Source organism: Dreissena polymorpha, chromosome 3 (assembly GCF_020536995.1).
Source record: "Dreissena polymorpha isolate Duluth1 chromosome 3, UMN_Dpol_1.0, whole genome shotgun sequence".
NCBI lineage: Eukaryota > Metazoa > Mollusca > Bivalvia > Myida > Dreissenidae > Dreissena > Dreissena polymorpha.
The window spans coordinates 142757912-142771576 of record NC_068357.1 but is presented as its reverse complement, the minus strand read 5'-3'; the positions used below and the strand labels follow the sequence as shown (position 1 = coordinate 142771576).

General features: G+C 36.6%; 2 protein-coding genes across 7 annotated transcripts in view; one reads left to right on the top strand and one right to left on the bottom strand.

Moving 5' to 3' along the window:
* LOC127871770 (ATP-binding cassette sub-family G member 5-like) overlaps positions 1 to 8708 on the bottom strand; it is a 46487-nt gene extending 37779 nt beyond the window's left edge. For 2 of the 5 annotated variants that reach the window (XR_008045545.1, XM_052414941.1), the window contains exon 1: positions 5213 to 5466. The gene's annotated coding sequence lies outside the window, so the exon portion shown is untranslated. Of the gene's footprint in view, positions 1 to 5212; positions 5467 to 7954; positions 8065 to 8543 lie in introns of those variants that run through there. The other 3 variants (XM_052414943.1, XM_052414946.1, XM_052414947.1) reach the window with 3 other exon arrangements.
* The window catches only part of LOC127871769 (ATP-binding cassette sub-family G member 8-like), a 32702-nt gene that overhangs the window by 9429 nt on the left and 9608 nt on the right, over positions 1 to 13665 (top strand). For both annotated transcript variants that reach the window (XM_052414940.1, XM_052414939.1), the window contains exons 4-7: positions 2032 to 2196; positions 9977 to 10085; positions 10661 to 10827; positions 11846 to 12084. In XM_052414940.1, the coding sequence (XP_052270900.1) occupies positions 2032 to 2196; positions 9977 to 10085; positions 10661 to 10827; positions 11846 to 12084 (680 nt within the window). The remainder of the gene's footprint in view (positions 1 to 2031; positions 2197 to 9976; positions 10086 to 10660; positions 10828 to 11845; positions 12085 to 13665) is intronic.

Here is a 13665-nt window from a genome sequence, read left to right as displayed (position 1 = left end):
GACAATACAGACGACATCTTTCCGATGCGAGTTCATTTTCATTCTATTGGTTTTCAAATCAGACGAATTTTCCGTACATCAACACACGCGTGTTTGGAGGTGTCGGTTGCATGCCAGACTGTTTCGTATACCATGATTAATCTAGGATGTCCACTCAGCCTTGGTAAGTGACCATCGTCGTTGTCTTGTTCACACATCTGAAAAGGGCGGTTGTTTATCTTTCACGTGTAAAATGTCCGGTTTTCAGAAGAGGCGAATTATGCTTGAATAAAAGTAATCATTTTATGCTTCATTTTAAAAATAATGTCAGTAAATTTGCTGCGTCTGATTCCAAAGTTTCCCCTTTTAATTGTGTTTAATATGCTCAATGAAATGTGAAATTATAAAGTAAGAAAATATGTGCAAATGAATGTCAAGGGCATGGTTTGTAATTTGGAATACAACAATAAACTCGACACACAAATATGTTTTGTTTACGCAAGAAATAGTCCTTTATACAAATCTAATATATAATTAAATTACCTTCCATACATAATTGTTGTATGGTGGCCGAGTATGATGTATGTTGATGACTGATAAAGCAGTAGTAAAATAAGACCGTGATATAACCGATTTAAGAGTGCGCATAATGACAACTTGTTTTTGGCCAGTCTATATAAGTGCATATGTTAGCAACCCAAAACAGGTTGTTTTGTATTCAAAAGACATTAAAAGCGTGTTTGACGTGGCATTTTAAATAGCCGAAACATACTATCTATGTTTTATGGGTTTTTTGCGGATAGCGCTGTATGTGCAGTGAATATGACAATTGTCCACAACTCCTGAAAGTCACTATTATCCATTTGGAAAACTAAATGTGCGTATTTAATTATGATTTATTATTTGTAGTATTTATTTATTTCTGGTGGGGCATATTGGATAATTTACGTCTGTCCCTATGGATATCGTTCTATGGCATGCAGATGCAAAATTTTGTCTTAATGAGTTAAATCGGTATCGTAATGAAAACATTTCCAGTGTCTAGGTAGCGACAAACGAGAAGCATGAGCTATTTTGTTTCGTCGCGGCATGTTAGATATTTCCTGTCAAATAATCGAAATTCTCGATTGTCATATTAATTAGACTGTCATAGAGCACTTGTTGGGAAGAGTTTTTTTCCATGTTTCAACAATGTCAAATCATCAATAGACGAAAGAAACTATAAAATAAAGAGGGTATATGGACATAAACGAGATAGGTAATGCTGTTTAAATGTGATACATTATCAGTTATGTTCCTAACCGTGGACATGATAAGCGTTGTCATCATAAGTGTCTTGTTCTGAGAAAACTGGACAAAATGCATGTGCGTCAAGTGTCGTCCCAGATTAGACTGTGCAGTCCGCACAGGCTAATCAGGGATGACACTTTCCGCCAAAATTGGATTCTTGCTAAGAAGATACTTCATTTAAACGAAAAATGTCATAAAAGCGGAAAATGTCGTCCCTGAGTAGCCTGTGCGGATTGCACAGTCTAATCTGGATAGACACTTTACGCACATGCATTTTGCCCATTTTTTATAGAACAAGACACATATGTTTTTCTTTCATCCCCGTGAAGTATGATTTAAGCGTTCGTCTCGAACATGGTTGGTAATCGAAGCCTGATATAGAGAATCTGAAATCTGTCAAATTAATATCAGGATGGTTTAAATAGAGAAATCTATCAGTTAATTTAGATAAGAAGATTTTAATGCATTTTTTTATGCAACATCAACTATATTACATAGATGTTACTGAAATGTCCACACTCAAAATGGAGCTTTGTTTATAAAGCCCAGACCCAGCGTATACAACATAATTACAGTAAGACGAATTTACATATGTGTACACAATAAGATCCAAATTTAACCGTTTCACGTATGATAATATGTATTTTGCAATCTTGTTTTCGTTGTCGGATTCAAAACTGAGTCATACGTTGTTTTGTTTTATTATGCTCAATCTAATGATCTCCTTATTATTTGGCAACGTGGGAGAGCTTTCAATTCCAGATTTCGAGGAGATGGCGTCGTGTCCTTCCAATCTGTACTGCGTGGCAGACGAGGAGGACGAACATAAGCACGAGTTGCTAGGGCTAGAACGCTCCAACACCGCCAAGGGGGTCCTGTACACCACCTATAAAGCCGAGGCCAAGGCAGCGCTGGTGAAAACTGGAGGTAACATTAGCTAAGCATTTTGAGAACCTCGCTGACTTCATTGAATACGGTACCTTTTTTCCTAACAAAAGTTCGACCTTACCAGTGCTAGACATATACTAGATAACATTACTGAAGTTCGATCTCGCGGGTGGGGCCTCAATAAAATCAATATTCCGTCTGGGTTAACTTTAAATTTCAAGTTTTCAAAACTTTTTCTTGCATAAGACATTGACAGTTTGTCTCAGTTAATTCACTTGCCGTTTGATCTCATTAAATTCGTGTATAGTTAACACTCTCTCTTCGACAACGTTTGCTTTTAAACAATCATGGATCTTTTGAATTCGTTTAAATCAGGTACCTATATTATGGGACATGACTGTAGTCATACAGCCGTTTGAACTAACTCAAGTCAGGTGCATGTAATACTACACCTAACTAAATTCAAGAGCCTAAAGAACACACTGAAGTCTGGTATTAGTGGGCCTCAAGTCAAAAGCAATTCGAACTCACACTACATCGTAGTCGTGTATTATTACATATCGCTTTAGTAAAATCAAAGTACTGACAGTACTGGTGTGACGATGCTTTTGAAGAGGATGGATATAAAACATCAATTTAAGTCTATCTATATCACCACAATTGTGTATGTTGATACGAACATTTGGGTACGATAAAAAAAATTGGGTACGAAAATTTTGGGTACGAAAAAAAAATTGGTACGAAAAAAATTTGCGTACGAAACATTTTTGGTACGAAAAAAAGTTTAGGGGTACGGGGAAGTAGTACCCGTGGGTAACTTGACCCATTGAGCGAAACTGGGAGGCGGGTCAAATTCTTGTTCATTAAGTATGGCAATACCTTCATGATGATTCTCGAAAGTAGGTATGAGCACATAGCCGGACCATGTGAGCTCAATCGTATGAGCACTTGACTATCCGAGTTCGCCCACGAACATATGGATAAGTTAACTAATAGCGAAATGACCTTATACATGTATATGCTGAAATCTAACAATCGAACGAAATATCAAACATGGTATGTACACTTAGGTGGTTGTGTAATTTCTGTTAGAATATCGTATTCAATATGTAAATTTTAAATGATTGTGCCCGCACTTGAGGCTGTTGCCTTGTTTGAGTCTATACGCGCCTAGGCTGCACCCAGTCTGTGTATTTGTGTTTTTCCAAGGTAATGAGTTACCTCCGCGCTGAGGCTTCATAATGTTGGGACCCGGAGTGTGTCCAGCACTCCTACCTAATAAGATTAGATTGACGACAGTTGGGGCGAATTTTGAATGATAGCTGCAATTTCCAGCTATTTGTTTTGTACTGAAATACTTTTTAATTTTTTATATGGTCAAATTCTGCGGGGGGGGGGGGGGGGGGGGGGGATGAGATTATCCGGAAAAAAAACACCTGTCCGAAATGGTGACCACAAAACATACTAAATATAACATTGCGCCGGGAGCGGGAATCGAACCGGTGTCGTAAAGGTGAAAAAGCGAACGTCCTTACCACTGCGCTAGCGAGACGAACAATTACGCACAGAAATGTTGTTATATCTATATATATCATAGCAGTGCAGCGTTTACAATTTGCAGGTTCGAAATTGTTCGCATTCTTTAGTTTTGTGATCACGTAAAAAGTTAATATTACATGTTTTTATTCGCAATTTATTTACTAAATCGAGAACAAATATCAAACAAAATAGAGAAAATATGTAGTTGTTTCATTGGTCCATAAAAATAAAATGGATGTAACATTACTAATTTTAAATTAACGTTCTGATACACTTATTGAATCTGTTTCCCCAGGATATGCTGTTCTATTAATATTTACCTTTATCAACACGAACGACAACTCTGCTAGGAGAATGTTATCAATGAAAATCAACGAGCAATCACCTACGCAGTGGCGAATGCCAAGGGAAGTAACTGAAAAATCGAGTTATCTCAATCGGACTGGCTCGGTCTTTTACATAGGTCCCCATTGTGAAGATTTTTTTTTACTGGTTATCAAACCTTAGACGACGCTGTTCCAGCATCGTCAAAAACGTTCGAACTCACCCAACGTCATATGCATGTATAATTACACCTCACTTGAATCAAAAGCCGTTTGAACTCGCTATATAAGACCGTCAAAGCCTTTTTGTTTCGTATGGTGGATTTACAATTTGATTCACTTACCGCTAATACAAAAATAACCCAAACATTTACGCACATAAATCATGATTTAAATATATTGAGAGAGAAAAAACAACAGTCGAAGCGACTCGCTCCATAAGGGTTTGTATTAGCAATTGAGCATAATATTTTGAAAAATATAAAGAAAAATGCTTCCGGTGATATGCCATTCGCAATAAGAACGCCTGTTTATTAAAGCGAGATTATACGATTTTGTAAATGTGTTAAATTGTAATATATTGATAAAATATGTTACAATAACACAAAATAGGCAAAACAAATTATACATTAACGACGAATTTTATAATATGCAGCAAAGACAAATTAGCGCCCCGAGCCGATTGTGACGAACAATTCCTATTGTATGAAAATATTTCCTACAATAACCGAAGCGTTCGTCTTTTTATTATGACCAGAGTAAGTGTTTGTGTGTCGTTTGAATATATATCGTTGCAGGAATTTAAAATGAACCGTTAAACTTAGTTTAGATTCACATCGTACATGCATGATGTACATGCTTGCGAATTCGACTGTACAGCCGTTTTCGATTTCAGAATTAAATATCTGGCTTATTTCGCATGTTTCGACACATGTTCTTCTGAACTTTTATTTTACTTTATATTGAAATACATATATAACAAGTTTGTTTACACATTTGTATATAAAATCATTAATATTTGACAAAATCGTATAATCTCGCTTTAAATTATAAAATATAGTATGCAATATTATAAGTACCTAGGAGTATACGCTTTTTCTATGTGATATTTTACACACAGACTAAATGGAAAGTAGATTTCCGTATGGTTTTCCTATTAAGGCCGAAAACATAACATAAGAGCAAAATCTTACCTATAATACTCTTTATATATGACACTTGAATAAGTTCCAACTCGTATTGAACAGGGTTTTCTGAGATGTTATTTTTCCCGAGATCATAAACACGCGTTTTCGTTTAATTTTCCACATAATCCTAACGGTGCATGTATATATATATTATACACTCCATTTTCCGTTATCAGATTGCTTTTTGACCCGAGATAGCGTTGCGTTGGTACTACCGTACTTTGTGTCAACAAAGATAATATGCTTGTCCGCATGCGTTTTTCTTTAAGCACGTTGATGACAAAGATGTGCAACATTTGTCAACAAGGATTATATGGTGGATTATCCTCATTTTTATCTGTATATTTTATGACGACAAATTTGTCCGTTCCTGATAAGAAGAACACATGTAAATCCACTTATCTTCATCGTGGAAATCGTCGATACGAACTTTTTCAGACTAAAGTCCGTAACATTTTTGCTTATCATGTTTTACGTTGTTATTTTCGATAAGCAAATTTAAAATTTGATTTAAAAACAAAAGAATATGAAACCATTAATATATTTCTGGAAAGTCTGTTTCTAGTTCAATACGTACACCTCTGGTCCAAGAAATCATTTTACTGAAGAGTCTGTTGGGAGAGACAAAGGCAAAAAATATACGGTATTTTGATGTTAAGAATTGTTTATTGTGTAGTGTTATGGTAGAGTTCTACCATATCATGGGCCGTATTCGCCAGCCTATTTTTAGACTTAAGAATAAAGAATAGAATCAGAACGGAGAACAGTACATCCATAATTTTAATTTATAATTCTACCACTGGTGAACGAACTGTTCATCATGAAGAATGCTGTAGATAGAAGTGGTTATTGCCATGTTTGACTCAGAATTAGAGCTATTGTTGAATGTTCAAATTTACAGAATATTCTTTAGTCTGAGACTTGAGTGTAAGACTTGTCAGGAGAATACGGGCCCAGAAAGCTCTCTTGAAGTTGATACCGGCTGCTTCTTTCCAAAGAAATGCCGCCATATCGGCTTTATAGGCTTGGCTTATATGATAATGATGGACTCATTTATTTATAACTGCAGTGGGATAACAAATGTCAATGTGAGTAAACAAAGTGCGTTAACAAAGTTTACCGCCAGGTTAGATCAATAGTGCCTAAGTTCTTTATCGTTAGTTTGAAACGGAGACTATATCATTCTACGGTTGTCCGTTGTTCTAAAATAGTATATTCTGAAATAATGTTTTCCTTCATTTTAATTATCCTATGTCGAGAGATGTTTGGAAGTGCGTGCCGTTAAGCTAATTTAAGAAAGTTATAATTAAGTAATGTGTCGAGGACGATTCTTGACAAGTTAATACTTTAAAAGGGGGGACTTAATTATTAGAAGCTCTGATTTGTTTAATTAACCCTTCATTTGGATTTATATTGGGAACTGTGTTAATAAAATCAAACCAAACAGAACTCCTGTCGAGTATATGCCAGCAAATGCATTCCACGTCTGTTTTCATTTTGCTCATTGCACTTTATGATAACTTACGATGTAAAATATATTAAACCGATGACATTTTTGCATCGAGTTGGGGTTCGTTCAATACTTAACATAATATACATTTTTAAGTTATTATTAAATTGCGGTTTTATTATCATTAACATGAATACAAGACTTTTGCGTACTTTAATTTTAAGGATAGGGATTCGTTGAATACAAAACACTTCAAAAACACTGTCTCGTTTTTGTAAACATTAAATATGATAAGAATCGTAGGGAACATCGCAATCTGTGTCGATACATTTCTTTGAACGTTCACCAATAGATAAAAAAAAAAACATAATTAAACATACACATTTGATACAACTGTACTTCCATTATCAAACCCTGTGTGTAGTGTCACTTGCATTCGTTTCCTGCGTCATACTTATAGATTACAAAAGGTACCATTAGCCAATAACATGCAGAGCTTATTATTATTGCCCTTTTTGCCCTTTATTTGAATCTTCATAAACGTTATTATCGGGGGCAAGATAACACAGCCGAAGACTGATATGATAACAATGACATCGAGTGCATCGACAATTGGTGTTATCAAACATATGTGGACGGCGGATCTGTCACTGTCGTCATTTGAAACCATGATGGTAATTGCATAAGTATTTTTTCTGTTCATGCTATCTATCAGTTATTTAAGTTCTCATATTCAATATATGCTAATCTCTACAAATGATATTTAAACGCAAATGTATACTGATAGTGTAATTACTTAACATTAAGTGCCCGCGACATGCGAAAATGAACCTTAGAGCATATCAGAACAGTGTAGCTTCAGATTTGCCTCTGCATCGATATATTCTGATGAAAAGGCATCATGTTTGCTTATTACTCGCGGTGAAAGAAATATCCCTATCGATTTGAGGACAAAACGGCAAAAGTCATGGACAAGTCTTTACTGCACTAACCGCGGAGTCCAGTTAAAACAGATTCTATTGTGATTTACATGTATTTGTTGAATGGTCAACCTTACCAATCACATATCCCAGACAATACTTAACTAAACAAAATGGATGAACAATAAGCCAGTGCATGTCTACAGGAAAATGTAATTACACTGTATGTGTTTACGTCTTTGCCGTAGCATCGACTACAGTCCTCTAAACAATCAACTGTTTATTATTCATTTATAATGACATAAATCATTTAAAATGACCATCCACTATTGGGTGATAAAACGTACCCTCACTGATATTTTGAATGTTTACTGATACCTTAAATAGTTGCGAGTTGAACTCAAACTCCCGATATGTCTCGTCAACCTGACCGGGTTAGAAATATGAAATGCGGACCTGCTGATAACGACTTGCCGCCATGTTGTTATATGAACAGTTTTCACGGACGTGATGTGTTGGTGCAAATAAAGACATGAGTAATATTGATTGGGTTATTGATTTTAATAATTTGTGTTCTTGACAATAAATCGTTGTTGTGGACAATTGTCTTAGAAAGTTACAGCTGAAAGGGTGTCAGAAAACAGGTAAGAATTGACTATAATGTAGAATTATTCACAATTATTTTTTATATAAATGTGCGCTGCCTGGTATCGGCAATCTCATCCATAACGCGAAGTTCCTTTACTGAAAAACGTACAGCGAGAAACGCAGTACTCGGTAACGTAACATACAATTATATGTTACTCAAACATTAATTTAATGGCAAATTATATGAAAGTTGATACCATAAAGTGTCGAAGTATGCAATAGTTTGCCGTACCCTATCATACAATACCATATGTATCATGGCCTTTTCCATACCTTAGCAAAAAGGGCATACGGTCGTATAATAAATCATTTAACTTACTTTGCACTGCACTGTATCTATTCCAAGGTCTGCTAGTCGATACCTTACCCAACATTGATTCCATGTGAACACAGGAATTTTACCTCCGTCATTAAAATGAAAATTGAACACTCGAACGCGCTCCGAACCTTTATTTGAGGCTCAATTCCTGCCAATATTTTAATCTGGGGTAATGTTGACATCGTCTTCAGATAATGCGGAGGGCTTACCTGCCGGGTAAAATTCGTCCCATACATTATAGATAAGAACGTTCATTTATGTATGCTTAACTTATTTAGGTGTACTTAATATTAACTAACTTTACTTTTGGAAAGCTGTCAACGTCTATTAAAAGTAATATGTTCTTTCTCGGCGGTAATGCGTTTGTGCAATTCTGTGGAACCTTAAACATCATTCGCGCGATCACAAAAGTTGGCAATGTTGCTCTTCTGGTGTCTTACTCATAAAGCCAATCAGATGCTAATATAGAAATATATGATTTCGATCAATCTTGAACATACCGGATCTTGTTATATTATATCAACTGCATTATTGTGAACAATATCTGCGTATATTCGCATGTAACAGAAGCAAATGTAGGTTAAGTGTGTACTAAGTTATTACATGCGCATGGTAAGGAACTATACTGCGTTCATGTAAACCGATATTATCTGATCTGTGTGTTTATGCAATGGTTATTGTACGTAATATTCAATAGGAATTTTAAATCTTATTTATAGTTAAATAAAAACTCGATCGGTACTTTGATATGCCAAAATACTGTTTATAATAGTATAAAGTAAAGATTGAAATACTGTTTAAAATAGAAAAAGTAAAGATTGCAATACGTTTTATAATAGTATAAAGTGAAGATCGAAAGACGCGTCGTAGGCGTCATCTTAATTGCACAAAGTCATTGCGGAGACTATACATGTATCAGTTTTGAGTGCGTTCAATGTTGGGAAATAGGGTTGTGTTTCGTAAACCGACCTAAATATTTTAAAGTATTTGCGTATATTCAACATAGATACATTTCGCAAATTGGACATCACATTTCGCACTCTTGGAAATGTGGGGCACCTTACAAAGGACTCGTAACTCATTTTATGCGGATCCCGTGTGTAAAGGATCGTAACTGTGTACAGAAAAGGTTGCTTTGCGCAACTCTTTCTTAGCAAAAATTCGTCATTCTAAACGACCAGGTTTCGTGACTTAGCGTCGAGACATATATTCATTGATCTAAAGTGTTTTTTTTTTATGAAACCCATGTTTGAAATATTAAAGGGAGGTAACTCTGTGACTTCACCATAAAACAAAAAGTAATAAAATGGACCGATTATATACCCGAAATATTCTAGCGAAGTTACTCTGTTTTGGAAATTGAGTACCTTAAAAACGGACACCAATGATGTCCCTATTCAAGCGGCGTAACTCTGTGGGTGTTTGTGCTCCAGTGATGACGCAAGGGGAGATAATGGCGGTCCGGTCGGCGTCGCCCACCTCCATCTACTACATTCCCGAGTCTACCTTCTCCAAGCGGCCCGTCATCGATGTCAAGGTCAAGTGAGTGCATTTTTTTGTTTCTAGAATGAACGGTTTCAATGATCAATAATGTGCGATTTCATTTTAAACTTTTTGGGTCAAATGCTATATCAAGTGCGATTTTTATGCTATTTAACGAGCGATTCCTATGCGCAATTATGTCCGAATGTTATAATATATGAGGTGCGATCTCAATGCTTCGCGATGTGCGATTTCATAGCCTTTAAATGTAGGATTGTAATCCTTTAAATTTGTAATTTCAATGCGTTATAATGAGCTGTACCGATGCTCTATTATGTGCGATTTCGGTGCACTTTAATGTACTATTTCAATACCCTATGATGTGTCACATCTATTGCCTGATAATGTGTGGTGTCAAAGCATATAATATTAATATGTTGTATTTGACATGGCCATAAGCAGCATAAAAACTGTCTTAAGAAAAATTAATTTAAAAAGTAATTTGAAAAAAAGCACCACTAACCGGTGTGTTTACGTCAATGAAAATTCAATCGTGAACCCCATAAAATCACGTGGTCCTGTACCCTGCAGTCGCTTCACCCTCTGTGTTTGCACGCAATAACATACATTCACAGGAACCTCTGTTACACGGTTAACCCGACGTCGTTGTCATGGTGGCAGAAGCTGTCCACGATGCAGCTCCCCTGGGAGTGGACGGACAACATGGAGCCGCAACAGGTTCTCAATAACGTCACGTTCAGCGTCAAGAGCGGGCAGATGTTGGCCATCATGGGAAATTCCGGTATGAGGAGACGAGAATTTAATGTTCTTTGCTCACATTTGTTCATTTTATTAGACGATTGTACTTGGATATTTTTCGTAGACGAATGTACGATCTTTAAATTTCCTTTGGATATCCAGTACGCAGAATTCTTTTGTCATTAGGTTTTTACTTTTTGTGTTGTTCTTCAATCTTTTCGATATATTTTCTCTTGTAATAATGGTTAGGGTGCATGTTCATTAATCATACAAGTAAAATAGTCAAATTCGTAAAATCAAGAACAACTTATAAAATGTTTTTATGCATATAGTGATCGGACTGTCCGTCTGTCTATCCGTCTGTCTGTCTGTCTGTCCGTCTTTCCGTCAAACTTTGCGTTTAGGTTTCGAAAAATGCTCATAACTTTTGTGTCCCTTGAGATATAACCTTCATATTTGGTATGCATGTGTATATGGACAAGGCCTTTCCATACGCACAAAAATTTTGACCCATGTGACCTTGAACTTGAACTTAGGGTCCGCGTTTAGGTTTCGAAATTTGCGTTTAGGTTTCGAAAAAAGCTCATAACTTCTATCAAGCCTTTATATGGGGCATCAGTCATCCTATGGTGACAGCTCTTGTTTTCATATTTATAAAGATATAACATATAAATCCCTAAATGAATTTTAGGTACTACATGCATCTTACTATTCCTGCACACATCTATTTATTGATTTATATGTTCATACATAAAGGAGTCGCGCTCTATAAAACCGGGCTTACTGAATAGCGTTAAGTTTCATCTCAGATTAGCCTGTGCAGTCCGCACAGGCTAATCAGTGACGACTTTTTCCGCTTTTATGTTTTTTTCGTTGAAAGGAATTCTCTTTCTTAGCTTTATTCCATTGTAGGCATATAGTGTTGTCCCTCCTAAGCCTCTGTGGACTGCACAGGTTAATCTGGGGCAATACTTTGCGCAAATGGATTTACCCCTTTTCCGTGAGCGCCTCTCTGACCATTTAATTAACAGACCATTTAATTAACAAGGCGTGACTTTCAGGCAGCGGCAAGACGACCCTCCTGGACGTGATCGCGTGCCGCACGGAGGGCATCGGTCTCATTTCCGGTGACGTCTACCTGAACAACGTGAACCGCACGAGCACAATGGTGCGCGGCTGCTCGGCGTACGTGCGCCAGGATGACCGTCTGCTGCCGCATCTTACCGTCCGCGAGACGTTGATGTTCGTGGCGCAGCTGAAGCTGCCGACGACGTTCACCGGCGAGCAGATTAGTAAGCGGGTACGTAGGCATTTATTGAACATTTTGGACGCAACAGTTATTCTGTGCTTATACTTTATCCGGAAACTTCTGTCTTTGAGTTGTACCTGAATGCTCGCCTTGTAGATGGACATGGCATACAATGTGAAGAAACACTTGTTTCTAGAGCGAAATCCGCGTTACACACACTAATCATTGTGCTACTAAACTAACGAAATTTTAAGAATATTATCTCTTAATGAAGTAAATATAGTATCTAATGCGATACTGGGATTAACCAGTCGTCAAAGTGAGACGGATATTGGATAACACTTGGTTAATCGAGTAGTGTATTATAGAAAGAAATATGGAAATTCTGAAGTACATTTTCAAACTGTGTATACTCAATGTTAATAAATTCACAGAGTAAACGTGTTTGTCCATCGTGATGCGGTTTCGTGAGAAAAAATCAATACCACATACAAGCCTTATTTGATAGTGGTTTTTTTCGTATTAACCATTCTGTTACACATGTACTTTTATGGCAATTGTTAAAAGTTATTTTATAACGTTAATATGCATTTATGTGTTTCAGATTAATTATGTAATAAAAAGTTCATGACTGGTAGTTCATAATCACGCCGCTAAACATCCGACCAGAAATCAATTTGAGTAGTTTTTTTGGCCTGTAAGATAAGTAGATCTAATTGAACTATCAAAATTGCCTTGGCAATTATCAGACAGGCGAGCCGAGATGCGCATGTACATTTTGAAGAAGGCTCGCGCGCATCGATGTCAATTGTTAACTTCCGGTTTGACTTGGCGATATTAAGCCCAATCTCGCGTCAATTATTGTTCTGTATTATGTTCACACTGGCGCTAACACACAACCTCGTGTCACCGCGAGATAGATTTAGAATGTCACATTCCTATATTATAATTTTTGCGAGACCAACATTTTGGTCCTGAAACGATTTCATGGTACATAATTTCATCGCATTTATTTCAATTAATATGCAGAAAAAAACATCAAAATGTTTCTTCAAATAAGTAGATCAACCGTTTTACGTATTGAACTCGTTTGCCTGTAACTTCGCGAAACAATGAGCTTTTTAACATAACAATTTCCTTCAAGTGATGATAAGCAATTCAATAAAACCACGAGAGTCATGGCGAGTGTTAGATCCGAATCGTAAAAATAGCACCAAAATGACGACGGGTTATGCATTGGCTGTTTATTTACTCAATATCCAAAATATCTTTCTCACCATGAGTGTACACATATGTTTGATTAAAATGATATCTCTGCTCTCCCTTTATGCTGCGGTCAGATTCAGGACTATATTTTCGTATTTCATAATTATTAAGTTTTACGACGAAGCTTTGGCCTGGTAATTATAACCCCATTACCAATCGTAATGGGGGCTTGGTAATGGGGGCTATATAGGAGTCACTTTGTCTGTCGGTCGGTCTGTCTGTCGGTCTGTCCGGAAAGCTTGTCCGGGCCATAACTATGTTGTTCATTGTGATATTTTTAAATCATTTGGCACATGTGTTCACCATCATTGGACGGTGTGTCGCGCGAAAGAATTACGTCGATATTTCCGATGTCAAGGTCACACT